The sequence below is a fragment of the Vicugna pacos genome, chromosome 26 (assembly GCF_048564905.1).
Source record: "Vicugna pacos chromosome 26, VicPac4, whole genome shotgun sequence".
Lineage (NCBI taxonomy): Eukaryota > Metazoa > Chordata > Mammalia > Artiodactyla > Camelidae > Vicugna > Vicugna pacos.
In genome coordinates this window covers 3,791,875-3,817,573 of record NC_133012.1, presented here as the reverse complement: position 1 = coordinate 3,817,573, position 25,699 = coordinate 3,791,875, and the positions used below count along the sequence as shown (strand labels likewise).

At 50.8% G+C, this 25,699-nt stretch overlaps 1 protein-coding gene across 1 annotated transcript; it reads left to right on the top strand.

Annotated features, from left to right (window-relative positions):
• The first annotated feature begins 5,178 nt into the window (after positions 1-5,178).
• GPAT4 (glycerol-3-phosphate acyltransferase 4) lies at positions 5,179-22,632 on the top strand. The gene is made up of 12 exons (XM_006215157.4): positions 5,179-5,601; positions 13,513-13,582; positions 13,737-14,037; positions 14,805-14,879; positions 15,650-15,739; positions 15,913-16,006; positions 16,493-16,608; positions 17,428-17,483; positions 18,330-18,415; positions 20,852-20,980; positions 21,066-21,145; positions 22,349-22,632. The coding sequence occupies exons 1-12, from the start codon at positions 5,437-5,439 to the stop codon at positions 22,455-22,457; spliced, it is 1,371 nt and encodes a 456-aa protein (XP_006215219.1). The 5' UTR covers positions 5,179-5,436; the 3' UTR covers positions 22,458-22,632.
• Positions 22,633-25,699: the final 3,067 nt, after the last annotated feature.

Sequence of the window (25,699 nt, the reverse complement as noted above, 5' to 3'; positions counted from 1 at the left end):
ACCTAGTGGGTTGCGTTATCCTGTGGCCTGTGGTGGCCTGGCTTTGTCCTGGGCCATTTGTTTTATCCAGGATTGCTGTCAGCTCCAAGTGTGCCCCTGGATTTTCAGCAGTCAGGTTCACTTCCCCAGGCAGCTCTGGGCTGCCCCATCTCCCTGGAAACATACGCTTTCCTCCTAAGCAGTAGTGTCCTTCGCAAGCCGATTTCTGATACTCCTCTGCTCCGTACACTGGACCTTAAAGTCACCCCAGCACACATCGCCTTCGTGAGGTGTGTTTATTTAGCATCACATCAGAATGGGGGCATTTGAGGGGTCTATGACCTGGCAGAGGAGACTAGGGGAAATGAATGGCTGTCCTCCGAAGGGTAACCCACCCCAGAGCAAATGAGAGGCCGGTCTGGCTAGCAGAACGGCCACTAGACTGCGGATCAGATCTGAGTTCTAGTTCTGCCTCTGTTACTGGCCAATTTGGTGACTTGTCTCAGTCATTTAACTCTTCCAGGGCTCAATAATTTGAACCATTTAAAGAGCTTGGATTAGAATTCTCAGTGACTGACTGACGAAGTCCAGGTTTGCACCAGCCATCCTGGGTAAGGCTTGTAAACAGGGTGGGGACAGGAGTGGTGTTGAAAACAGATTTCTTACCAGTGTAGTGTCATAACTTATTGGCAAATGCCTTCAAGTGCCTCTTCTCCTTCACAATAACAGGAACTTAGAGTAGTAATAATAATAGTGCATTTTGCACATTAACTTTGTTGTAAGCACTGTGAAAAGTGCCTTACATCGATTATCTCATCATTTAAACAGTCTTTTTAGTACGTGTTTTTGAACAGAAGCTTAAAGAGATTAAGTAATTTACCCAAAGTCACACTCACACTGCTAGTTAAGTGGTAAAGTCAGGATTCAAACCTTGATATGTTTCTTTTGATTTTTGACTCACGAGACCATTTCCTATTCAGAATGATAAATACAGTTTTAAAAGTACCGAAAAGATAAAGTGACCCCTCCCTTCTGTTCCTCGAGGCAGCTCCTTGTAGCCAGTCTCCTGTGTACCTTTCCAGAAATAGGGATCAGTGAAAGTACACATAGAAACCGGATATTTGTCCTTTTCCTCCCTCCCTCAGAGCTGGTGTTTACTGTGGACACTGTTCTGCATCTGACTGGGAGATTGTTTCTCTCTTTTTTTTTTTAATATATATAATCATCTTTATTATAATTCATGAATACATCAGAAACTGACATGAATCTCTTTAATAAGACATCTAGGTTCTCATAGGCAGCTGCTTTCCATTCATGGTTACAAAATCCAGTTGTCTTCAGAATGGTTAAAAAAAAAAAAGGCCAAGCAATGTGTTAGTGTTACTATGACAAGTTTCCAACTTACAGGAAACCTGGAACAAGTCTCTGGGCCTCCCAGGTCAAGAGGCTATGCTGTCTTCACAGACCTGCCCGCACTGAAGTGTCTCCTGGAATTTCTTAAAAACTTCAGTGGGCCCCAGGACAACAGAATATTCTGTTACTCTGCTGGTTTTTAAGGTACAGTTCCAGGGGTAAACACTGTGCCCAAGATTTTCAAACTGTCCAAGCTTAGCTTCCAAAAATAGTGTATTATTCACTTTACCAACTAAGTGTTAACTACAAAGTCAGATGAGTCTCCTCTTCTCTCCCCAAGTCATTTGGAACCCAAGTGATCGCAGGCACCGCACACCTTGGGCAGCGGTCTCTCCCAAAAAGTAGGAGGTTGTTTCTTATCAGCAAGTATGTAGATGTGTCAGTGTCTCTCGTTTAATTTTTTTTAACAGATGACTAGTATTGCATGACAGCCTCTGTTAGTGGACTTGGGTGTTTCTTTTGACATTACAGACGGTGCTGCAGTCAGTAACCGTGCACAGACGTCATTCTGACTATGCTTCAGTGGGGTGAGGGTTTCTCAACCTTCTGCACTGTAGACATGTGGGGCCAGGTAATTCTCTGTGGGAGGAGGTGGCCTGTGCATCTTAGCAGGTTTAGCGGCCTCCCTGTCCTCCGCGCTGGCTGCCGGGAGCACCCCCACCCCAAGTTTTGACAACCAAAAACGTCTGCATGCATTACCCAGTGTTCCCCAAGGAGCTAAAAAACAAAAATCAGCCCTGGTTGAGAACTACTGTCGCAGTTTATCTTTAGGATCAGTTTTTAGAAGTAAGATTTCTGGCCCTGAGGGCGTGTGGATTTACAGCTGAACTGTTCCGCACAGAGGTCGTACCATTGTACGCTCCAGCCCGCAGGCTCGGAGGGTGTTTTCACCCATAGGGAGGTTTCTTTAAAAAAGTGGTTTTTGCCATCTCACTCTAGTTTTAATTCAGATTTCTCCGCTTCACAGCTAACCTTTGTACGAAGCACCGAGTGCTTGCTAGGCACCACGTAGTAGCTTTTGGTTTGTGGGTTTTGTGACATACTTGAGATGCCTTCCTCTCTGTCTAGGCCTCTTAAAGTTTGGTCCTTAGAACTGAGGACACTGCTCTGGGTTTCTTCTGATCAGAATGAAGTGATAATACGTACCATTTACTGAGATCTGATACGTGACTGATGGTGCTTAATGCGCTGCAAGAATGTGTTATCGTGGGGAGTCTAAGCCTGGCCTCTAAGGCAGTGACGTATCTTCTTTTCCTGGAGTTGGTATGTGGCATCCCTCTGGACATGCTCTGGTCGTAGGTATGGTCTCCTGACCTGTAGGATGTGTCACAGGGTCACAAAGAGCTGGCTGAGCCGAAGCGTTTCATTCTGTAACTGGACGTCATGAGTTCCTGCTTGGTGATTGGGCCAGAACTGGTGTAGATGGCCCGATTTAAATTTGTCACTTCCCGCCGTTTTCCCTTCCAGGACTCTCTTGTTGACAGCCATCAAAGTGTGAAATCAGGACTTTGTGTCTGTTTATTTGTTCAGTGCTTGTCTCTGGGCCTGTCTGGTCGGCGCTTGATGCCTAGTGCCTATCATGATGTGTGGCACATAGTTTGTGCCCAGTGAATATTCGTTGAATGATCTAGTCACCCCTGGGAACTGGGGAGCCCTGGGAAGTGGGCTGTGGGGGGCCCAGATCTGCCATTCAGTGGGTTGCAAGTTTTGTTAGTTCCGTGGGGGCTGTCACGTTCCTAGGATGAAGCCACCTTCCCTCCTGAAAGGTTCAGCACTAGTTGGTTCTTTCGTTTTTCTCGGGACCATTTGGGCTCTTGGGGGAACTTTGGTCCAAATGACTCTCAGTGAATTTGGCTGAAAGTTGAGGAAATTAGAAGAAGGAGTAACTATTGTCCTGAGCTGTTGGCTTCCCCTGCCTTGTGCTTAAGGAGTCACAGTTAGATTTACTTGAGGCAGAGGGGTGTCCTCCCCTTCCTGAGCATTTATATAGAAATTCTGGTGTGATTGAGTCCTGATGTGAGCGTTTGCCCCAAATTTCCAGAGATCAGAGTCTGTTAAGGGGCCGTAAGTCACCAGTCCCTCTGGGTGTCCCTGGAGGCTCCGTGATAACTGCAGTTTACTGGCTTTTTCTCTACTTCTAAGAATTCACAGGAGGATTGTTTACTGTTGGCCACGTAACTCGTTTGGCTAGTTACTGTTCAGTGTCTGCAGTCTGGCACACGTAACCAAGAGCGCCAGGGACGCAGGGGCGGAGGACACTGAGGGGACGTTCCCTGCCTCCAAGGGAGGAGGGAGCAGCCGGGTCAGGTTTCAGCAGACTGGCTGTAAAGGGTCAGATAGTAAATAGTGTAGGCTTTGCAAGCCATGGTCTCTGCCATGTGTTATTCTTTTTTTTTCTTTTTTTTTTTTTTGAACAATTCTTTAAAGATGTAGAAACCATTCCTAGGTCACGAACCTTATAAAAACTGGCCCAGATTTGGCCTGTAGGCCTGGTGTGCCAGCCTCTGAACTAGGTGAAGAAATCACTTTATTGCTAAATGTGTTCACTTTCATGTTTTGGGGACATGAACCCAGAGTAACCTTGGGAATTCTCAGTTGATTGTGACCCAAAGAAAGGAGTTGTAAACTCTGGCATGGGAAGTCAGAGTGACCCTCGTGTCCGTCACCTTGGGTCCATGGGACTCAGGGTCACCTTGGCCTGTGTGACAGCAGCTGTCCAGTGGGACAGAGGGGTCTTGCTGCCTCTTTCCCCGAGGGGGGCTGGCCAAGGGGGATGTGGATGGAAGAGGGGCACAGAGGGGTGACCCTGAAATTAGGCTGGAGTTGGACAGGTTTAAGGAATACAGTGACCCAGGGAATTGAACTGATTAAGTCTCAGAAATACATCTAATTTCCTGAACCTCTTTTGGGATGGCCTTAGAAATCTGGCAGGTGCTATCAGTTTGGCCAGTTGGTAAAAATGAAAGAGCACGTTTGTACCTTCAATTCTGAGAACACCAAATTCTGACGCATGAGTCCAGATTTGTCTTGTGGTTTTTCTCGGATCACAAGTTCTGTAGAGTGGGCCTGGCGTGCAGGAATTTTAATTTATTAGTTCAAGGTCGTTTCGAGCTAGGAGGGCAGAGTGACACGCCCCCCGCCCCCGCCCCAACATGGGTGGCCGCCTCTCCTCCGGGTTTGTGTGGCTGATGGTGTTTTTGTCTCCACCTGCAGCTTTGGCAGCATGTGAGGAGCCTTCTGCCCAGAGCCCAGGTCACCGCTGAGAAGGGGGCCCGAGGGAGAAGAGGATCCAGAGGAAACCAGTGCCAGAAGTGTCTGGAATTACAGTCACCGCGGGCGGCATGTGACATTCGGGGCCAGCATCTGTGTCCTCCCGGCGGAGACTGCAGCTCCCCCGGGCAGGAGGGTCCTGGAAGCCGCACGTGCCAGGAGCCCCTCTAGAGGAAGGATGGGGCCAGAGGTGCACTCTCCACAGTGAACACAGTTTTCAGCTTATGAAGGAGTTTTAAGGAAAACAGTTATTTAATTTCTGCATGTTGACATTGACGAGCCTTCTGTGTGCGGTGCCAGTGGTCACCCCCCTCCACGGGGGTTGCCAGGACTTCTCTGGCACCGAGCTGAACTCTTCTTGGTAGTTCTGGCAGTGACAGATCTTCAGGACAGATTTATCTGCTAAATGCTCTGGGGCAGGGAAGAAAGGAAAACTTCTGGGAGCCGCGTGAGGGTCGCCGAGCAGAGACCGCGCCCTCGCCTCTCACTTGCCCAGACGCCCAGCCCGGACTTGGATGCTGGTGCTGAAGGTTGATTTGCCTTGTCCGCCCACGGCCCCTCTCTGCTGGGGCGAGCCGACAGTTTTGGGCCCTTGGTGGCCTCTTTTGCTGTCATTCCACTCCCAAGCCCTCTGCTCCGGGGTCGCGGTTGAGTGATGTGAACTTTGGAATGGAGTTGGCGTCCCTCCCCCGGCTGCCACTGTCCACGGGGACCATCTGAGGCTGGGCTTTGTTCGTGGGGAGGAGGGCGCTGGCCTTGCCTGCATCGTGCACCATGTTCCTGTTGCTGCCTTTTGACAGCCTAATTGTCAACCTCCTGGGCATCTCCCTGACCGTCCTCTTCACCCTCCTCCTCGTCTTCATCATCGTCCCCGCTGTCTTTGGAGTCTCCTTTGGTATCCGAAAGCTCTACATGAAAACCCTGTTAAAGATCTTCGCGGTGAGTATGCGGTTTACAAATGGTGGCTTCATGGAGGAGGGGAGAAGTGCAGTCAGCAGCAGGAGTTGTTCCTGTCTGGGTGATTGTCACCTCTCTGTCGGGGGGTGGGGGAGAAAGGAGATGGGAAGTGGCACTTTGCGTCAAAAGAGTAACTAAACATGTGCTTGTGAGAGCCTTTAGCAGTCTTTTTGAGCCGAAGTATTTGTTCAGTTTGTCTGAGCAAAGGAACCTGTTCTGTGACTCCACATCTTGCCTGTTAATTTCAAAGGGAGGGTCTTAGAATTAAAGAGAAAGTCACTGCCAGACGCCCCTCTTCTTATGTCAGCTCAGAGCTGCCGCGTCACAGAGTCCGTCGCTGGTCAGTAGGGAGAGTCTTTTCTCTCTTTCAGACGTGTTTATCCTAAGCAGGTTCTTTCACTGCAGACAGAAAGGATGAACAGAAAAGGGCATTTGATGAATGGTTTTATTTTCTTAAGGATGGAGGAGAGGAAGAATATATTTCTTAACATATGTCAGAACTTAAGGAAGGAATTAGATCGCTGAGCAGAACTGGTCACAGTGTTAAGGAAATGGGTGAGAAGGGATATTTCCTGGAAGTTGATCTGGGCCACAAGCCTTTTAATATCTGCTTAGAGATTTGATAATTTATTAGCAATATCTGTTTTCAGTAGTCACCGGATTACTTTCTGGTGATCTGAGCTGAGACCATGTATAATTTGAGAAATGCACTCTTAATAGTAAAAATGATACAGTTTTATTTGTTCCTATAGTGTCTTATGGTTCAGAATAATTTCTTTCATTTGCCGTTGGTTCCTGATAGTTCTGCCTTGGACAGAAAGGATATCCATATCTTATCAATGAAGAAGTAGTGACTCAGACGTGAAGTGAGCTATATGAAGTGCTGCGTTACAGTGGGAAATATTTTTTATGTATATTAATGAGCTTTGAGTTTTGGTGTTTAGTATTCGTATAAGAATATGAACTTTTGTATCTAAAAAATCCAGGTGAAATTACATAGCATAACATAAAATTAACCATTTTCAAGGGAAGAATTCAGTGGCATTTCCTGTATTCACAGTGTACAACCACCCGTCTCCCTGTAGTTCCACAGCACGTTTGGTCCTCTCAAAGGTGACCCCATACTCATTAAGCAGTACCCCTCCTGGCTCCGTTTCCCTCCCTCGCCCCCTGGCAACCACAAGTCTGTGTTCTGTCTCTAGATTTATCTTTTCTGGATATTTCATATTAGTGGAATTATATAAAATGTGCTCTTTTGTGACTGTCTCCTTCCATTTAGCCTAACTTGGTCACATGTTTCAACATTTTGGGTTTTTTTTTTTTTTGGCTGAGTGATATTCCGCTGCGTGTCTTTTCCATCATTTGCTGATCTGTCCACCCGTCGGTGGACATGAGTGGGGTGTTTCACCCTCAGGCCGCTGTCCTTGACGCCCCTGTGGTGTCCTTGCACTTGTTGGAGAACCTGTGTTCAGTAACAAGGTTTCTGAGCACGACTTACGGTCTCTGGGGTTGTCTTGCTACTCAGTGCTCGGTGACAATGACACACTCAGTGTGTGTCACCTAAGACTGCTTAGAAGTGGAGGTCTCGGGCCCACTCCAGAGTGCTGAATTCGGGTCCGCATGCCAGCAAGATCCAGGAGCACATTCAAGTGTGAGGAGTGGTAATCTAGTCAGTCTTCAGACTGGCTCCTTCACTAACGCATAGTGTTCATTTCAATTAATCAGGAAATGTAATTTCCTGAAATCTCAGTCCAAGAAAATCTTCAGTAGAATCCAGGATTCCTGTAACCATGGAACTACTGTGCCTTTTTGCCACTGGAAAACGTACACCAGTCTAGAGTCCCTGGAAGAGCCGGTAAACTTCCAGGAGGCAACAATGAGTGCTGGCTAGCTGCCGTTCAAGTCTGTAAGCAAGTGACTAATTCGGAGACCTATGGAAAGCCTTGTTTTTATTTATTTATTTATTTTTAAATGAAGGTACTGGGGATTGAACCTCGGGCCTCATGCCTGCTAAGCACGCGCTCTGCCACTTGGCCATATCCTCCCAGAAAGCCTTATTTTAAAAACATATCAGATCAGAGTTCTTCTGTAGTAGCTAAATTTTAAAAATTTAAGTCACTTTGGGTGGAACAGAAGGCCTGGAATCCACGTGTATTGCCTACTCCATTTTGAAAATGTCCTCCCAATTAATCACATGCATAGTCTATTAAATCTTCATGACTGTATTTTCAAATGTACATTCTTGTGACTTTTAACGTAGATTATAATGATACAGTGGGAAATTCATTGAATACGTCTTGTTGGGCTCATTCACGGGACAGGTAATCCTGAGCCATCAGATACTCCGCTGACCGTATCTTGAAGATCACTGGTTTGGGGCCCAGTGATTTAGAAGTGGTAATGGAAGGGGTGTGTGTGTGTGTATGTGTGTGTGTGTACACCCATTTGTGATCTCAAGGTTTCAAATTTTAAGAACTAGATTTGCACCTTTTGTTACCTAAAGGTGTGTGTGAGGCACCCAGGGCCTTGGGTGTCCTGTGGCTCCTGTCCTGTGGAGCTTCCTGGATAATTACATCTTGGCTATAAGCTGGAATAAGGAGGTGGGCTGGAGAGCACTGGTGTACCCCAGCACAGGGCCCAGGGTGGTTCTGCAGGAGTGTCTGGTCCTTTCTCACCCTCTGGGAAGGGCTTTTGCTCTCAGTTGATCTGGATGGACGTTAAGAACTGAATGCTAGTTTTATTAGCGTAGTATTAGATTCAAGTTAGATTTGGTCAAACTGTTTTTTTTTTAAAGGAGGATTTGCATTATATTTATTCAATCATGCAACCAGGCGGCCCAGAGTACCTATTTACATAACCATCTCATGCATCAGGACAGGCTTAGGCCAGACTGGTTTTAGATCTTGCGAAGTTTACATCTGTGTATCCGTGTATACATCTAAAATACACCTGAACTTGTGGGTTGTTTTTTTTTTAATAAAGAAGAGACTTTTATTTTGCATCTTGATCCTCTTCATCCCTTCCTGAATTGGGGTGCTGTATGTAATTTTGCAGTTGGAAGGAAGCTCAGAGATTGTTGGAATTCCCTGGGTCTCCTTCTAACTACATATCTGAATCGTTCTGGGGAGCATTTTAAAAGAACTTACCTGGGAGCACTAGAATCTCCCCACAAATTCCGATTTAAGTGGTTTGGGTGGGCATTTTTAGAAAGCTCCCCAAGTGGTTCTAACATCTACCATCAGAAGGTGGAGTCTGATTGACCGTCGCAGGAATGGGGACCTGCCTTAGTGACTCATCTCTGACAAACAGGATGTGATGCACGTGACGCTGGGTGACATGCGAGGTTAGGTAAAAACAGCAATAAATCTTCTCTCTGACCCTGGATACTTGGTCCTGGAACCGGCCGCCACGTGTCCCAGCTCACGGTCACAGCGGGCTGTGACAGCTAGCGTCAACTGCTGCACTTGGAGTGAGCAGGCATTCAGGAGGAGTCCAGCCCCTGCCGTCGACCATCCAGCTGATGCCAGACCTCGTGCAATCTGCAGATTCATGAGCAAAATAAATGGTAGTGGTATTCTAAGCCGCTGAGTTATGGGGTGCTTTGTTACACAGCAATAGATTACCAGACAAATAATATGATGTGAAAGAATTTTAAACATTCATTCATGTCTCACAGCTTACAGCACCTTAAAATTTTTTTGTATGTATTACCTTTCAGACTTCGCATTATGCATTCATATTTTGTAGTTGTGTTGAATAGTACATATATATATATTTTTTTTGTGTGTGTGTCTACATTTCCTTTTGAGGTCTTACCAGTCGTTTTTACATTTTACTAGATAATCTTCATAAAGATGATTAAATCTGTCTGATCATCCATGCAGTACATAATACCGGTGCTTTTGGATGACTGAGTCCCACGATCAGCTCACCCTTCTGTATAAAGGAACCTTGGTAAACCTGCCAGAGGGGGTAGAGAGTGTGGGTGGGTCGTGTCTTCTCCTGGAAGAAACTCAGTGCAGATCCTAGTTAAATGCCGAATCGCGGCAGAGGGCAGCATGTTATTTCAAGTATTTTAGTGCTTCGGATTTACCCTCAGTACAGTGTTGATGATTATTAAGGTTCTAGAGTTCCTAGAAGTAGACTTTCAACAGTTGAAAATGATTTGGAAGAGGAGAGAAGAAAGCCTGGATATTAAAGGAGAAAGATGAAAAAAAAAACGACCTGAGTTTCCTTGCCTGCTGCGGAAGGGGTTGATCAGGTCCGGTTAGAGAAGACAGGACAGTTGTCATTGACTGTGATATTAAATGCCACAGTGGAGCTGGCGGGAACCAGCGATGGTGGTGAGCAAGTTGAAGAGACTGGACAGGCAGTGGGATTGTGGTGGGTTAGACCTTTCTTACCACCTCTGAAACTTGACCTAAGTCCTCAGACCGTCCCAGTCTGCCTCCCTCTCTAGAGCGTGGGAGTAGCGATGCCGCCTTCACGTGGGTGCGGACAGAGCGGTCACGCTCTCAAGTAGCCCTCCCTCCCCAGCAGTAAGGGTGATTGTCCCATGACCGTGAGGGGCTTAAAGCACCAGCTCAAGGAGGTGAGCATGTGGTTGTGGCGGAAAGGGTGCTAGGAGGCAGCTTGAGGTGGTCACTCGAGGCCCATCTTTTCATATGAGACCTTGATGAAGAGAAATACTGGGAGCTGACTGATTGAATGCAGCCCTTCCTGACTGCCTGTTTGGAGCGGGGCACACTCTCAGATTCTGCTGGAATGTAGGTCCAGTAGGTTCTGGCCTCGGCCCCTCCGGGTAGTCACAGTTTAGAAGGAAAGACAGATATGTACATAAGTTAACTAATTCAGAACATGATGTCAATTAAGGTACACAGGCAAAGATTATGTGTGACTGCAGGACCTGGATGGGCAACATTTCACGAAAGATTTGGCATTTGAACTGGATCTTAAAAAAAGAAAAAGCATTCTAGAAGCACAGTAGATAAAGGTGAGAAAGTGCAGTCTTGTTTAGAGACTGTACCTGGTTCCAAGGAGTAAGCCTTTGGGTGCACGGAGGGAATGAGGTAGGTTATAAAACCTGTTGTGTCTTTAGGAATTGAGAAGCCTTTGAGGGGTTTTGAGCAGGGGAGTGCACGGAGGTCGTGGCGTGGCCCAGAGGCGGCCGTGGCAGAGATCTGTGGCCGGGTGGCTCAAGAGGACTTGGGGGACAGGAAGCTTGAGGGACCAGGGGGCAGTGATCCCAGGACACAGGAGGAGGGCGGGAAGGAGGGGCGCGCTCAGGGCTTGGGGGCTGTGTGTGTTCTCACCGTGGGCGGCAGTGTGTGATTCATTCCTGACCTTCAGGGACAGAAGAATGGATCACCAGCAGGGATGTGCCGTCGCCCCACCCGCACATCTAAGGGCTGGGCCTGCGCTTCCCCTGCCAAGGGCTGTGTCGAGTATCCTGTTACCCAAGAGTGCAGCATCCTCTGTGCCCCTAACAGTCTCTGTGTGGGAGAGTCTCTGTCCCCGAGAACCTGCAAAGGGAATAATTAAGTAACTGATACTAAGAGCGTGGTAAACGGCATCTCAGATCAAGAGGAGAGGTGGCTTGTGGGAAAATGAGCCCAGAACCTGGGAGTCTCACTTTTCCCCGGGATATCCAAACACGATCATTTTTTTTTTCGGTTTTATTAGGTAAAATTGTCACAATTTGAGTGCACATATCCAATATATTGTATGTAAATACATATATACAATATACTCACATATTTTTAAAAATTTACATCTATGTACTATTCATTGTTTCTAAGGACATTTAGAGCTTTAGCTTTTTAAACTTAGATAGTTATTGGAATAAAGCCAGCCACAAAATAAGAATTAATTCGAAAAGATACATACACGCCCACTATTAACAGCAACATTATTTATAATTGCCAAGATATGGAAGCATCCTAAGTGCACATCAGTAGATGAATGGATAAAGGAGATGCAGCGTATATATGTGATGGAATAAAACTCACCCATAAGAAACGAACACGATACTTCTTGAAGCCATCGGTCACCGGGCATCGCTAACTCCAGCGCCCCTCCCGGGAGGCCCCGGCCCTGGCAGCCCCTTCCCAGCCCCGCCCTCTCCCCTGCTCTGGTGACTTTGGACAGCGTTTTCCTAAACAGACGCATTTTGTGATGTACCTGAAGTGTGACAGAGTCAAGCTGGAAGTACAGAGCAGGCGGGCGGGTGGATGTGTGTGACAGAGCTTTGGTGGAGGGCCCGGGGACTCTCACTGACCAGTACCTTTCCAATTAAAACAGAAAACCACGGCCTTGAATTTTCCATCATGAGGCAGAATCACAGTCGTAGGTGGCAGGTCGTCCCTGCCCATCACAGCCCAAGCCCTGTATCGGAACTGCCAGCAGGGAGCCCCGCTGTGCTGGTTCTGACCGCGCCTGCAGCACCAATGCAGAGTCTTGGTCGAATAGAAAAACCTCAGTTCCAAGTGAGGGACCTGTGTCCGTGTGCCAGGCACGCTGTCCGCTCTCTTGTCCCCTCCTCTTCTCGTCCCAGGGTGCAATTCCCAGGTGGAATTCGCCTTCTTCCACTGCCAGAGTTATGCCTACGTTTTCTTCTAGAGAAAACCACCCTCCATGCCAGAGACATCAAAGCCTAGACATCTGAAGTGGGTTATGTGCATTCTCCTGCCCGAGACCTTGCTCTGAGTGGGTGACGCTGTGAGCCATCTGTGTCCCCGAGACAGTGAACTTTGAAGGCATTTCCAGATGAGATCAGAGCACCGATTAAGCTGGGGGCACCTGGCTGACAGTTCGCACCCTGCCGGCGGAGCCTCAGCACTTGCCTTGGGCCCTGTGGGTTTCGCCGCATCCTGGGATGGTAGGCTCTTCTCCACCTTGCGTGACTCGCGGCTGAAGTTTGAAAAGACACCTTTTCAAACATCCATTCTATTTCCTCAACTACTGTGGTCATAACTTCTGTTCGGGGCCGGGGTGAGCCTGTGTCATCCCCTCCCGTTATTTGGTCCTGGGAGAGACCCAGCCTCTGAGGCTGTTAATACAGTTAAAAGGATGTTAATGAGGGACCGGATGCTCCGGGAAGAACCCCTCTTCCAACTCCGTATGATTTCCGTGGTAATGAGGACAGTTAGGGTGTTTGGAGTCTCCCAAGCGCTATTCCATACATGGTCTCATTTGATCCCGGTGAGGTAGGAGGTTGAATACCATCCATCCCATTTTATAGATGGAAACGAGCAACGTTCAGAGTGTTGGAATGAGTTGTTTAAGGGACATAGCTTGTCAGATTTGAGATTTGAACCTACTTTTGTTTCATCTCCAAAACGGTTTTTTAAATGCTTTTTTTTTTTAACACTTAGCTATTCTCAGGGTTTCTTGTGTCAGGTTGTGGATCTCCTGGTAAAAGGTGACTCAGACGGTGGATGGACAGTCCAGACACGTGTATTATTTAAATCCTTTACTTGAAAACTCAAATTGTTGCTTTCTTGGAATAGTTTGGGAGGTGGCGGCATCAGGAGGTAGCTTAAAGGATGCTTGATTTTGCTGTTGGTGACTTAGCTGCTGTTTGGTAGGAGGGCAGGAACGAACGACGTCCCTGGACTGTTCGCTGGTGAGTTCCTTAAGAACCAGGAGGCCGAGAGATTTAGGCCATGACACGCTAGGCCCGAGAAATAGCCAAGCTCCTTGGTTGCCAGCTCTTTACCGTAGGTGACTCAGCTTTTGGTCCAAGTTGTCGAGGTCGGGTCTGCTCTAGGGGAAGGGGCTGCTCTCCTGGGTGCTGTCCGATGGCAGGTGCCTGGGCTTGAGGCTGCCCTGGAGTGGACGCGGAGGCGCCCCGGGCCAGTCCGCCCTCACCCTGGTGTGTTGCTCTTCCCCCAGTGGGCGACCTTGCGGATGGAGAGAGGAGCCAAGGAGAAGAACCACCAGCTTTACAAGCCCTACACCAATGGTAAGGCCGGGCCCCAGCCCTGCCCGCAAACGTCCCTTCGAAATCCATTCCCTCCTGCCTGCTTTTCCTTCCACCCCTGCTCACCACCAGAGGAAAGGTAGGTCTCTGAGCATCTGTCACACGCGTGCCGCTCGACGGGGCTGTTCTCTTGCAGGAATCATCGCCAAAGATCCCACTTCCCTCGAAGAAGAGATCAAAGAGATTCGCCGCAGCGGCAGCAGCAAGGCCCTGGACAACACCCCGGACTTCGAGCTCTCCGACATCTTCTACTTCTGCCGCAAAGGGATGGAGACCATTATGGACGACGAGGTGACCAAGAGATTCTCAGCGGAGGAGTTGGAGTCCTGGAACTTGCTGAGCAGAACCAACTACAACTTCCAGTACATCAGCCTTCGGCTCACCGTCCTGTGGGGCTTGGGAGTGCTGATTCGGTACTGCTTCCTCCTGCCGCTCAGGTGAGGGCAGGGCCTGTCGGGGACCGAAGACCGAGCGTCTGCCGCCCAGGCTGATGAATGACACCTCTCCCCCGCCTCTCTGCCCTGTTTTCCCACGCGAGGAAGGAGGAGGGTGCCGCTCTTTCCCTGGCCAGGCGTCTGACCCTGGGAAGGGGACACTGGGGATTGTCCTCCAAAGGCCTTTGGATTCTCTGAGTATCAGACAGAAATAGTTGGGTTTCTTAAAGGCAGATCGCTTGTCTGGATGGACTAAGCACAGGGACAGGAACACGGTGTCCTTGCTGGCCACCCGTTCCGGGCATGGCTGGCGCTGTCTGCAGCTTCCTCTCCAGCACAGAGGCGCATTGATCTCCCAGCTTTTCTGGGCCCTGTGCTCTTCTGAGTGCATCTTGCCAGATGCCAGTACCTCTAGGCTCTGTTTCCTCTTAGTTCCCAGAGCGGCTGGGCCCGGCCAGGCTGTGAAGCCAGGGGGAGGGCGAGAAGGCAGGGCGGCAGGTGTCTGAGGGCGGCGCAGCCAGCGTGAGGACTTTCCGTCATCTGGCTGCCTAGTGCCTGGGGGCAAAGCCGTGGTGTCCTGTCATTTTGGAAGCAGAATGATCCCTGGTTCTGACAGGCCTGCTCCCATTTCTCCACGGACCTCCTGTCTGGGTCCCGGTGGGGCCGCTGGGGCCGGTTTCCGAGACGCCCACTGTCATTTTCACACGGTCAGCACCGTGCTTGGTGCAGGGATTAGTCTGCTGCGTTTTAACTTTGTCTTCTCATTACAGGATAGCTCTTGCTTTCACGGGGATTAGCCTCCTGGTGGTGGGCACGACCATGGTGGGATACCTGCCCAACGGGAGGTGAGCAGAGCGCGGGGGCCCAGTCGGCGGGGGCGGGGAAGGGTGTTGGCGGGAGGCTCCGATCTTGAAGGCCAGGCCCCTCCTTTGGGCACAGCCCAGACCTGGCATCTCAGATGGAGATAATAACCAGCGATACCAATGCATCAGCATTTAAGCTGCATTTATTTTTGCCGATCGTGGTCTCTCTGTGTTCTGCGTGCTCTCCAGCCCTCACGCTCTTCCCATTTTAAAGACAAAATGGGGAAACCACAAGACTGCAGCGTCCAGGGCTAGCAGGTTTTCCAGCCCAGTGTTTAACTTGAGCGTTCTACCCTGCTGAATTGGTGAGAGGAAAAATGTAGGCAGGGCTTTTTTGTTTGTTTGCATTTTTAAGTGAAATTTACTCCTGGGAAGTTCTGGGGCTGGTCGACCTCTCTCCTGGCCGGGCTGGTGGGGAGGTTTGACTCTCTGGCCCTTGTACTGCATCTTGGTGTCGACAAGTGAGAAGGAAAGGAATCTGAGAGGCTTAACCTGTGCTGGAAGTTCTAGGGCTGCGAGTTCTGTCCCCATTACCTTGGGTGAAGTCACACGGTTGTCATCGTCCCTTCCTCTATATAGAGACGTCACGATGCCAGTGCAGAGTTTTACCACCTACACCGATACGTGTGAAAATACTTTGCAGTCATAAAGGACTGTCGGCGGTGATGGTCAGATGGTCGGCGTCAGCATTTTTTCCTGTCCTTCTGTATGTGCGTAAACTAAAACCCGGAATCTTTGTCCCGCTGTCGCAGGCTTAAGGAGTTCCTGAGTAAACACGTTCACTTAATGTGCTACCGGATCTGCGTGCGAGCGCTGACGGCCATCATCACCTACCACGACAGGTGAGGGGCTCGGCCTGGGCCGGAGGGGATGGCGCTGGCAGAACACGGCAGCCGGCCAGCGGGCTCTCGCAGCGTCCATCCCGTGGGAGCTGGGAAGCCGCTGAGCCAGGCGTGGGTTCCTGATGAACCGATTCACACTGATGGTTGTTGCCTCGCACGCACTTTTAACGCAGGAAGAACAGGCCCAGAAACGGCGGCATCTGCGTGGCCAATCACACGTCGCCCATCGACGTCATCATTTTGGCCAGTGATGGTTATTACGCCATGGTAAGGCCCCTCTGTCATCTCCGGGCGGGACTTCTTCCTTGAGGCTGGTCAGGGCTGGGAGCTCTTTCTGAGGGTGTAGACAGGTAAGCACAGGCCCCCACCCAGATTGTGCCTTCGTTTGTTTGGGACAGATATTCTAAGCAGGGTGATGGAGTTTGGGGGAGGTCCAGGCGGACGGTGAGGAGGGGTGGAGGTGGGGACTGGGCTCGGGGCCACTGCTGAGTCCCCCGGGGGAGGGCATTCTGACCCAGGTGGACTCTGCTGCAGTGTTCCCTCTTAGAGTTTTCAACTGTATCTTCAATGCCACATCTCTGGTCTCACTAATTAGGAGAATTTAAATTCAGAGTCTAAGAGTGGTTTCTGAATAGAGAGAAACCTATGGTTGCCAGTAAAATACTAGGGGCTGAGAGGTGGGTATTGTCTCGTGGGACCGGGGGGCTCTGTGTGAGGATGACATCACTCCCCTTCCTCCTTTGTCCGGACCAGGTGGGACAGGTGCACGGGGGGCTCATGGGCGTGATTCAGAGAGCCATGGTGAAGGCCTGCCCGCATGTCTGGTTCGAGCGCTCGGAGGTGAAGGATCGCCACCTGGTGGCCAAGAGGTAAACAGCAGGTGCTGCTGCTCTGGGCCGGTTACAGGGTCTGGACCACTGTGAAGGGGATGCTGTGCCCCCACGTCATCTCTGCTGAGCCCACACTGCTTTCGTAATAAGAATTTTTTTCTAAAACACGGAATAGAAAAAGTATTGAAACGTAGCGTTACTTACCAAATTAGTAACGTTTTTAATCTTTTTTATTCCTTGTACCCATTGTAATGAACAACATAAGAACTTTTTTCTTGTACATATATATACATATGAACTTCTAGTGCTATTTAAAGTTGCAAAACGAATTCATTATCAAGAATGAAAGTACACTTAAGGCAATAGAAGAAAGTGCTGCTCGGTTTTCAGGCTTGGATTGAAAAAAAAAAGGTACCCCAGTGCAGGTAATGGCCAGAGCTTTGCCATAAATTGAGAGCAATCCCCAAAGCCTAGCTTCTGCCCACCACTGAAGTCCCTTTGCCGCGTCCCAGGGGGACTCTGGGCCTGGCGCGCCTGTGGGAGGTCCGTGGCCACCGTCCATCGAGGCTGCTCTCTGCCAGGCCCGTGGTGGGCACATCCTTTACGTGGTCCCACTTCTGAGCCATGGCCTATGCACAGACCCTCTGTTTGAAATAGTCATCTGGGGTTCCCTGTCCTGGTAAGTTCTGTCTTCATGAGATTTAGACTGTGGTTCTACGGAGGACAGGGTCATGTCTGTTAACCTGCTTTTGTACAACACGACACCCAGCCTCCCATCTTGATAGGTAACTGTAGATGGATTTTGATGGTGACGGCCGTGAGGCTGTCTGACCCCTCATTCTGTTTTCTCTCCTGAAGGCTGACTGAGCACGTGCAGGATAAAAGCAAGCTGCCCATCCTCATCTTCCCGGAGGGTGAGTCTCTGTGCGGGGGCCATGCGGGAGGGGTGACCCCAGTGTCGTGTGGGAACCCAGGCCCTCGCCCTTTATTGGGGTTTCTGTTTTCACTGAATGACGTGAGGTCCTTTGGAACTCAAGACTCAGAATTGGGAGCAAGAGTGCTGTAGTGTGACCTTCCCCAATGCATGAGCCCCCCCGTAGTATCGCCCATGGGCTCCCTCAGCTCCCTGTGGGTCCTTCCCGTGACCTCCTCTGTCTGTGTGTCTCTGGCCTTTCCCTGGGGCTGGTGTGTTACCCAGGGAAAGCGGCCCTGGGAGAAGAGAAGGGGAGGCATCTCTCTCTCTTCTTTTTTTTTAATTGAAATATAGTCAGTTACAATGTGCCAGTTTCTGGTGTATTACACAATGTCCCAGTCATGTGTATACATAACATATATTCATTTTTGTATTTTTTCCATTAAATGCTATTATAAGATATTGAACATAGTTCCCTGTGCTATACAGAAGAAACTTTTTTTTTAAATCTATATTTATATATGGTGGCCAATATTTGCAAATCTCAAACTCCCAAATTTATCCCCTCCCACCCCCTTTCTGCAGTAACCGTAAGATTGTTTACTATGTCTTCAAGTTTGTTTTGTAGATGAGTTCATAGTGTCCTTTTTTTTTTTAAGATTCCACATACGAGTGATATGGTATTTTTCTTTCTCTTTTAAATGTTCATTCATGAGCTAGGGAGAGCAGAGATTTCTCTGCTTGGAAGAGCCATTAGAATTTTTATTATTACAGTTAACCCTTAGAGTCCCAATCTCTGGGGTAAAGGACCAAAAGAAGTAGCATTTTACTCTCTCCCACATTTTAGGAACCTGCATCAATAATACGTCGGTGATGATGTTCAAAAAGGGAAGTTTTGAAATTGGAGCCACGGTTTACCCTGTTGCTATCAAGGTATGAGACGTCTTCGGACTCTGTGGTCGCTGCTGTGGGCCGGACGCCGGGAGCAGGGGGTACGGGGCCAGGGCCACGTGTCCGCCTCGGGCCAGTCTGCAGGTGCGTCCTGACTGTTGAGAGGAAATCTCAGATCGAGATAGAGGGATTCAGTTTGAGTCCGAGTTCTGCTTAGCATTTCAGCTCCAGACTTTGGCAAGTGTCTCTGTCTGCACAGCCTTCTGCATTTTCCCCTTGCCGGCGCCGCTGGCGCAGTCCTGGAGGAGGTGGCCTCCTGGTCCAGCAGACGCTCCCAGCCACTCCGCTTTTAGCAGGCAGGCAGAGCTCCAGGCAGGGGTGGCGAGTGACTGGCGGCTGCTCGGGGGCTGAGCAGGGAATGGGGCTGCCCAGGTGATGTGTCGGGACCACAGACCCCGTCCTGGTAGCAGTGTCAGCCGCGGGTGTGGGAGTGGGGAGCGGTGTTTGCACCGCACGCCCGCCAGCCCGCATTGTAACGTCCTAGGAGCTGAGTGCTTCACCTGCATGCTTATCAAAAACCAGCTGCTGCCTGGAAGCCCGTACCACTCACTCCAGAGTGTCGGTTCTTTGTAGCTGCGTCAGCATCCCCAGCGGGACCGTGGGCCCCACACGCAGGGTTTCTGAACTTGCGTTTTTGACCCATCCCTCGATGCTTGGATGCCCTGGTCGGGGACCATGCTGAGTGCCCTGCTCTCCGCCAGCTCAGAGCACGGGCCCTTGGTGACTCCTCCCACAAAACGGCCTGTGACTCTTACGTGCTTTGTCCCGCTTGCAGGTTTGTAAAGCTCACGTATGAGGAGGAACTTCTGCTTCTCAGATACTTTTCTAGTTTTTGTGAAGCCTTCGTTGGTACCCAGACTTGGATAACCTTAGCAGTTTTAGAGTTCTTAACCACATTTCCACCAAAATTAAGCCGTTCTCTGATTTTGAGGAATTTATTGCTGTTTTGAACTTTTGCCTTGTTTTTCTGTTGATGGTGTCAGCCCAGCAGGGGCGAGAATCAGCCCCAAACAAAGGCCTCTCACACATGAGATGAGAGTTTCCGTCCAATCCTGCTTTGTAAAATACAGCCGCACTGTCTCCTCACCACACACGTCAGCTCCTGTTTAAAACTCGTTCTTCTCCCTCATTTCCTTCTGCGTTTCTGTAATTAAATAAATCTAAATGTCTTCATTTCTGGAGTCAGGTCTACAATTAGGGATGATTGTCTAAATTTTATTCTGAGAATCAGAAAATTTAAGCTTGAAAGGCCTAAAAAATACTATTCAAACCCAAGCCCCCCCCCCCGCCCCGGGTACCGGAACCCCTGCTCTGGCATCTTGGTCGCTGTCCCTTCCCAGGGTCCCCAGGGAAAGGGCGCTCTCTACACTGGCGGCAGCTCGGCCCCCGGGGTTAGCTCTGGAAGTTCTGTCTCCTCCTGTTTTCATTCTGGTCCTTGGTCTTTGCTTTGCGGTCACGGTCAGTCTGATGTCTGGGGTGAGAACCCTGCAGCCCCTCAGTAACAGTTCAGCCGTGACCCTTTCCAGGCTCTCGCCTCCTGGACTCTGTTCCCTCTGTCACTTCTTACATAACTTCCCCCAGCACCTCCCCCACCGGGCTTACCTGCACTTGCTCTCCTGTTTGGTGAGGATGAGAGTCACAGCTGCGGCCACGTCTCCTACAAAATGCCGCTGAAGGACAATCTTCGCTCCATTAGCGTCGCTGGCGAATGAAAGTGCCTCTTGGCGGGCGGCGCGGCCCCCTCGTGGTGGACCCCTGAGCTGTCGCGGGCGGCCACGCGCTGAGCACACTGCCGCCTACATCAGAGCAGACCCTCCTCCTCACTCAGACACTTAGCTTCATTAGAAGTGCAGATCCAGAAGCAAAGCTTTGTTTTCTCCTTGGTCCTGGCACCAGAAATGATATTAAAAAGTTGGCAGTTAGGTAAGGAAATGTCTCTGTTTGGGGGCGGCACATGGAGAAGAACTGATGAGTGCTTGCGGGGGATATTGGAGGTGGTTTATGAGACCGGGGGCTGATGCAGCAGATGTGGGGAAGTGTTGGTAATTATTGCATCTTGCCGTGGATGTGTGGGGTATGTGATCCTCGCCCCTCTGTTCGCAGATATGCCTGAAAACATAAATGCTAGATTGTAGACACCCCTGAGTGTGTAAGGCGTGACTCATCAGAGACGGAGGACGTTGAGGAAGGCTGTTAGTCCTCGCTAGCGACCTGCAGCAGGACCTTGGTCATTCCGGGATGTTCATGTTATTGGAGCTCAGAACCGCCCGGGGACGGACAGCGTCCATGTAGGGGTCTGGGCGCAGTGTTCTGGGGCTGATCCCACCCCTGGTGGCACTTTCAGAGACGCTGCCGTTGACCCCCACACGTGGCTAGAACTACTGACTTCTTACTGCCCAGCTTCCCGTTGTCTTGCAGTATGACCCTCAGTTCGGTGATGCCTTCTGGAATAGCAGCAAGTACGGGATGGTGACGTACCTGCTGAGAATGATGACCAGCTGGGCCATCGTCTGCAGCGTGTGGTACCTGCCTCCCATGACCAGAGAGGTCGGTACCCACACCACACGGGGGTCTTCCTTCTCCTTGGAGACCGGGGCCTGGGCTGAGTGTTGTCCTCCGTTCCTTCCTCCAGGGAGAGGAAGATGCCGTCCAGTTTGCAAACAGGGTGAAGTCCGCCATCGCCAGGCAGGGAGGACTCGTGGACCTGCTGTGGTGAGTCAGAGCCGGGTCTGATCCCTGAGTCGAGCAGGATGCGAAGTTCTGAAGCAGGTGCTGAATGGTTGACCCCATTTACGAAGAGTCCTGCTCTCCCTGGTGCAGAGAGCAGAGCTCACCAGCCCCGGAGAGTCAGCGGTGGACTCTCAGGTGCCTGGGATGCTTGGGCGAAGCAGCTGATTCTGTGTCCCTTCCCAGGGACAGCCCACCAGAGCACCCCAACAGCCCTGTCCCTGTCGGCACGGGACCTGGACACCTCGTAGGATCACTGACTTCTCTGATCTCAGGTCTTGGGCAGAATTGGGCCATCCTTAGAAAGGCTGGTCTCATTTTTTGTGTTTAGCTTGTTACCTCCCAGAGCAGGACTTAGCAGACTTCCTCTGTTGTCACTCAGCTCTGCCGTTGTGGCATGAAAGCACCAGTGACACCCGTGGGCGTGAGCAGGTCTGTGCGCTCCCAGAAGCAGGTGTCGGGCGGGTTCGGCCCTGGGCCGGAGTTTGCAGACCTTTATCCTGGAGTGTGATGCGGGGTAGTTACATTCCAGGTAGCAGGAGGCTGATAGGATGAACGCCGCGTCAGGAAACGAATCCACCCTCCCAGGGCCCTCAGGTTTAAGTGCAGGGGTCGGCTCTGTGGGGCGACCGACTGGTCGTTTAAACTGACCCTCAGATTCTTCGGGAATACTTTGGCCCTGGATTAGGACCTTTTGAAAAAGGCTACGTGTACGGGGCACGTACTCTGCCGGACACAGTGCTCTGTTGCTCTTGGGATAATCTCATTTCATCCTCAGAGTAACTCCTTGAGTGTGCAGATCGTTACTCCCATCCTTCAGATGAGGCCCCGAGCCTGCAGAGGTTAAGTAGCTGTCTTTCATAGAAACTCAAGCCAGAGCTTGAACCCGGGTCTCGCCGACTTCTAGAGCCTGACTGTTAAATGCTGCCCCATGTTCCGTGTCGGTGAGGCCTAATGAAGACAGAGCGGCTGCCCTCGAAAGGAGGCCTTTGCTGGGGATCTTAAAGGCCGTAGCAGGTGTCCCCGGGACGCCTGGTGCAGGGGCTGTCTGGTGGCAGGGGATGTCCGAGCTCACGGGACGGAGGTCCGCAGAGTTAAGTCCTTGTCTCGGGCCGGCTTCTCCCGTGGTGCGGGGCAACAGGAAGGCTTCTCTGCCCTTACGTGAGGCCCCTCTCTTCCTCCCGTCAGGGACGGCGGTCTGAAGCGGGAGAAGGTGAAGGACACGTTCAAGGAGGAGCAGCAGAAGCTGTACAGCAAGATGATCGTCGGGAACCAGGAGGACAGGAGCCGGTCCTGAGCCCGCGCCTCCCCTTCCTGGACCCGGGACTCAACTCCCTCTGAGCGCCCGGGCCCCACCAGCTGCCATCTGAGGGGAACACTGCTGGTGGCCGCTGCCCAGGACGAGATGCCTTCCTGTTCCTTTTACGCTGTGTCCGTGGGAGGAATGCCATTAAAGTCCCCTCTCCCCCGTGCCCGTGCCGCCTGAGTGCTGGGCAGGTGGCCGTCCCCGCGCCAGGACGGGGGATGCTCGTCTGTGACTGAACCCACGTGCGGGGACCTCTGGGGATGGCGGCCCCGGCCTTGATAAAAAGACAACTGCCGTCTGCCGGAGCTCCGGGCCGGGTGAAGGTCTCCGGGCGGGGCGGGGCGGGGGGCCGCGGTCTGACCCGGTGCCCGGGCGGGAGGGGAGGGGGGCACCTACCTCACAGGGTTGTTGTGGGGCTTCACGTGCTACGCCATCGAGCTCAGTGTGAACACGTGCAGGTCCGAGAGGCGGCGGGATGGGGTCTGAGCTCGGAGCCACTCGCGGGGCTTCGGATTTGTTTTTGTGAGTAAATAAAATTGTCTTCGATGGTGACTGAATCGAGGGGGTTTTCCCTTCGCTCTCTCTGCCCTGGAGGCATTCCGGAGCCACACGTTAGGATCAGAGTTAAGGTTCTTTGCTGGCAGGACTGTGGGGAGCCCACTTGGTTTCTGGATCGAGGACTGGTCTTGTTGGGAAGAAAGGGCACCGCTCCTGTTGGATGTCTGCATATCTGGTTGATTTGGGATTTTCAGTAAGGATGAGCTGTGGATTTCGCCACTGATGGGAGCTGCTGGATTGGAGGGGTGTGAGTAAAGGTAGTGGGTGGTCTGGGTGTAAGGATGGGGAACGAGGAGATAGGGGAAGGGCAGGAGCAAAGGGGTGTGAGAGTGGAGGGGTGTGAGAGTGGAGGGGTGTGAGGGCGGCGGGCCCGGCAGGTGGGTGTTTGTGCACCCAGGGCTCCACACAGCCAGAGGGGCGCTGCCGGCCGCCTGCACCCGCCCAGCTCAGGTCCAAAGCCAGGCTCCATCCCTGGTGACTACTTCCAGGCTCTGCCTATTTCAGACCCCTCGGAGAGAGAGCTGCCTCTCCCACAAGTTACCTGTCTGTCCATCCCTCCTCGCCCCATTCCTGCTCCCTCTTGGTGGTCACCACAGCTGTCAGGATTTGGACCAGCTGTGGGAAGTGTCACCTCTCCAAGCCACCATCTGCGGGGTGATGGAAGTGAACCCTGGCTCCTGAGGCCCCCAAACCAACAGCGTGGTACCTCCCCTGACCGTAGTCGCTCACCCCAACTGCCCGCCTGTTCCCTTACCTCCCTGCATAGCTGCCCACTTCTCCCACCCGCCCCATGCCAACCCACCGGAGATTCTGTTTCTCTTAAATGAAAACACTATCATGGCGATAAGAACAGCCTCTTGTGAACTGTTTTACAAAATGCGCAGGAATAAACAGTGATTTTCAGCCTTTTATAGGCAGTGATGTTTACAGTGTTTAAAAGCTATCTGAGATGATCTTTAAAAACTGGTCTTGAAGATCAAGTTCCCTTTTTGAAAGTACCCTTTTAAAAAATGCTCTGTGCCAGACAGTTTGTTTATTTCATGGTTCTCATAGGTCCTTCTAAATGGTTTTTGTCTTCTCGCGCTCGTCAGCAGATCCGTGTTGCTGATGACACAGAGTATTGCAAGAACCTGGTTTAAATCACTGCTACGTAAAGAAATCCATGTGGAGACTAAGCAGTGACTATTTTACTCTCACCAACTGAGAAGGAATGTGAATTACACCCTTATAAAAGGAAACCTGTAAAATTTTTATTAAGTGCCTGTTACAAGCACACGGACTCATCAGACTGCTCCATCCTCTCCAACTACTGTCCCCAAGTTGTTCGTAATCGGTTTGGGATAACTGAGTTGGTCTTGGGTGTTAAAACCTCGCGACTCTTAGGAATAACAACAGAGCAACTTGTAAGGCGGTGCAATGTGCAAAACGTCCCCTTGGGGCCCCAGCAGCAGTGAGGACGGTCCTGGAATAAAGCCACGTGGCATTAACTCGTGGGATGCGCACTGGCCAGGGCCTAATCCCACCACCAAACCTGCTTCTCGTTTGCTGTTTCGACTGTATTTCTCTGTGTCTGTTTCCTGATCCTTGACTGAGGACTCGGGCTAGAGGAGCCCTTTCCACGCCTGACTTTCCTGTAATGTTTAAACCCACAGTTTCAAACTTTGGCTTTAAGACCTAGTCATCTTGGGTCCAGAATTAAGTTGGTTTGAATCCATTTGCTCCCTGCAGAGCACTGGGCTGGTAAAACTCGGCTCCTCTGGAGGGCGTCTCACGTGTAAAGGAGAGTCTCCGGGGCTTGAGGTGGTGGAGGGTCTGGGTGCATTTGATTGTGAATCTTGGAAAGATTTCTTCCACTCAAACGTGAGATTTCTTTTTCTACTGAGCTAGTTGGAGAAGGAACTTCTTGAAAAGGCTGTTAAAATCCCCCTGATGCGGGGAGCCCCATAGGACGTGATCTCGGCAGTGCTGAGAGCCCTCAGGGTACCATCCCAGCTCAGCCCTTCCCAGTAGCATCTTACCAACAGCAGGCACTAGCCCTGCTGCCCTGCAGACGTCTTCTGGGACCCCTGCTGTCTCCTTCCTGGAATTGACCAAAACCTCAATGGTCTGCAGGAGGGTGCTTCCTCGCAGTCCCTGATGACAAGAGTCCACAGTGTCGCCGGTCCCGTCCACCTGCCATGCACCCTGGGCGGCTGGGCCGCTTGCCTGGGAGGGTGGCTGCGTACACACTGACTCTGGGACAGGTGAAGACACGACCATCCAGCCATCCATCTTCCACCGCGCCCACACCCCTCTCCCCGCCAGTCAATACATCTCTCTCCGAGGGGAAAGTTAATAAATTTTGCTCTAGATTAAAAGTATTGATCATTTCATTTGTAAACGATAAATAAAAAGGGGGAACTTTTCATTGCACCAGGGGTAGCGTCTGGTGTATTTTGCGGGTGAAATTGCGCTGGCTTTTGGGGGCTGGGCTTCTTATATGCATCCCGGCCGGCCAGCAGCATTGATTTCCTATTAGTCTCCCAGCACCACCCAGTAACACATCATTTCGGTACCTGCTATTAATGGTCTTTTGATAAATAATCACTTGTAAGTCAATAAATTTTTATTAAACAGTGTGGCTCTTTGATTTATTAAAATCCGACCGTGTTTGTCTGGGAGAAAAGGGATGCTGA

What these genes read in the sequence shown, in the direction of transcription:
- GPAT4 (XM_006215157.4), top strand. Translation starts at nt 5,437, where the DNA reads ATGTTCCTGTTGCTGCCTTTTGACAGCCTAATTGTCAACCTCCTGGGC. An exon ending in TTACAAGCCCTACACCAATG is followed by an intron (nt 13,583 to 13,736) that starts GTAAGGCCGGGC and finishes GTTCTCTTGCAG; the next exon opens with GAATCATCGCCAAAGATCCC. An exon ending in ATCATCACCTACCACGACAG is followed by an intron (nt 15,740 to 15,912) that starts GTGAGGGGCTCG and finishes CTTTTAACGCAG; the next exon opens with GAAGAACAGGCCCAGAAACG.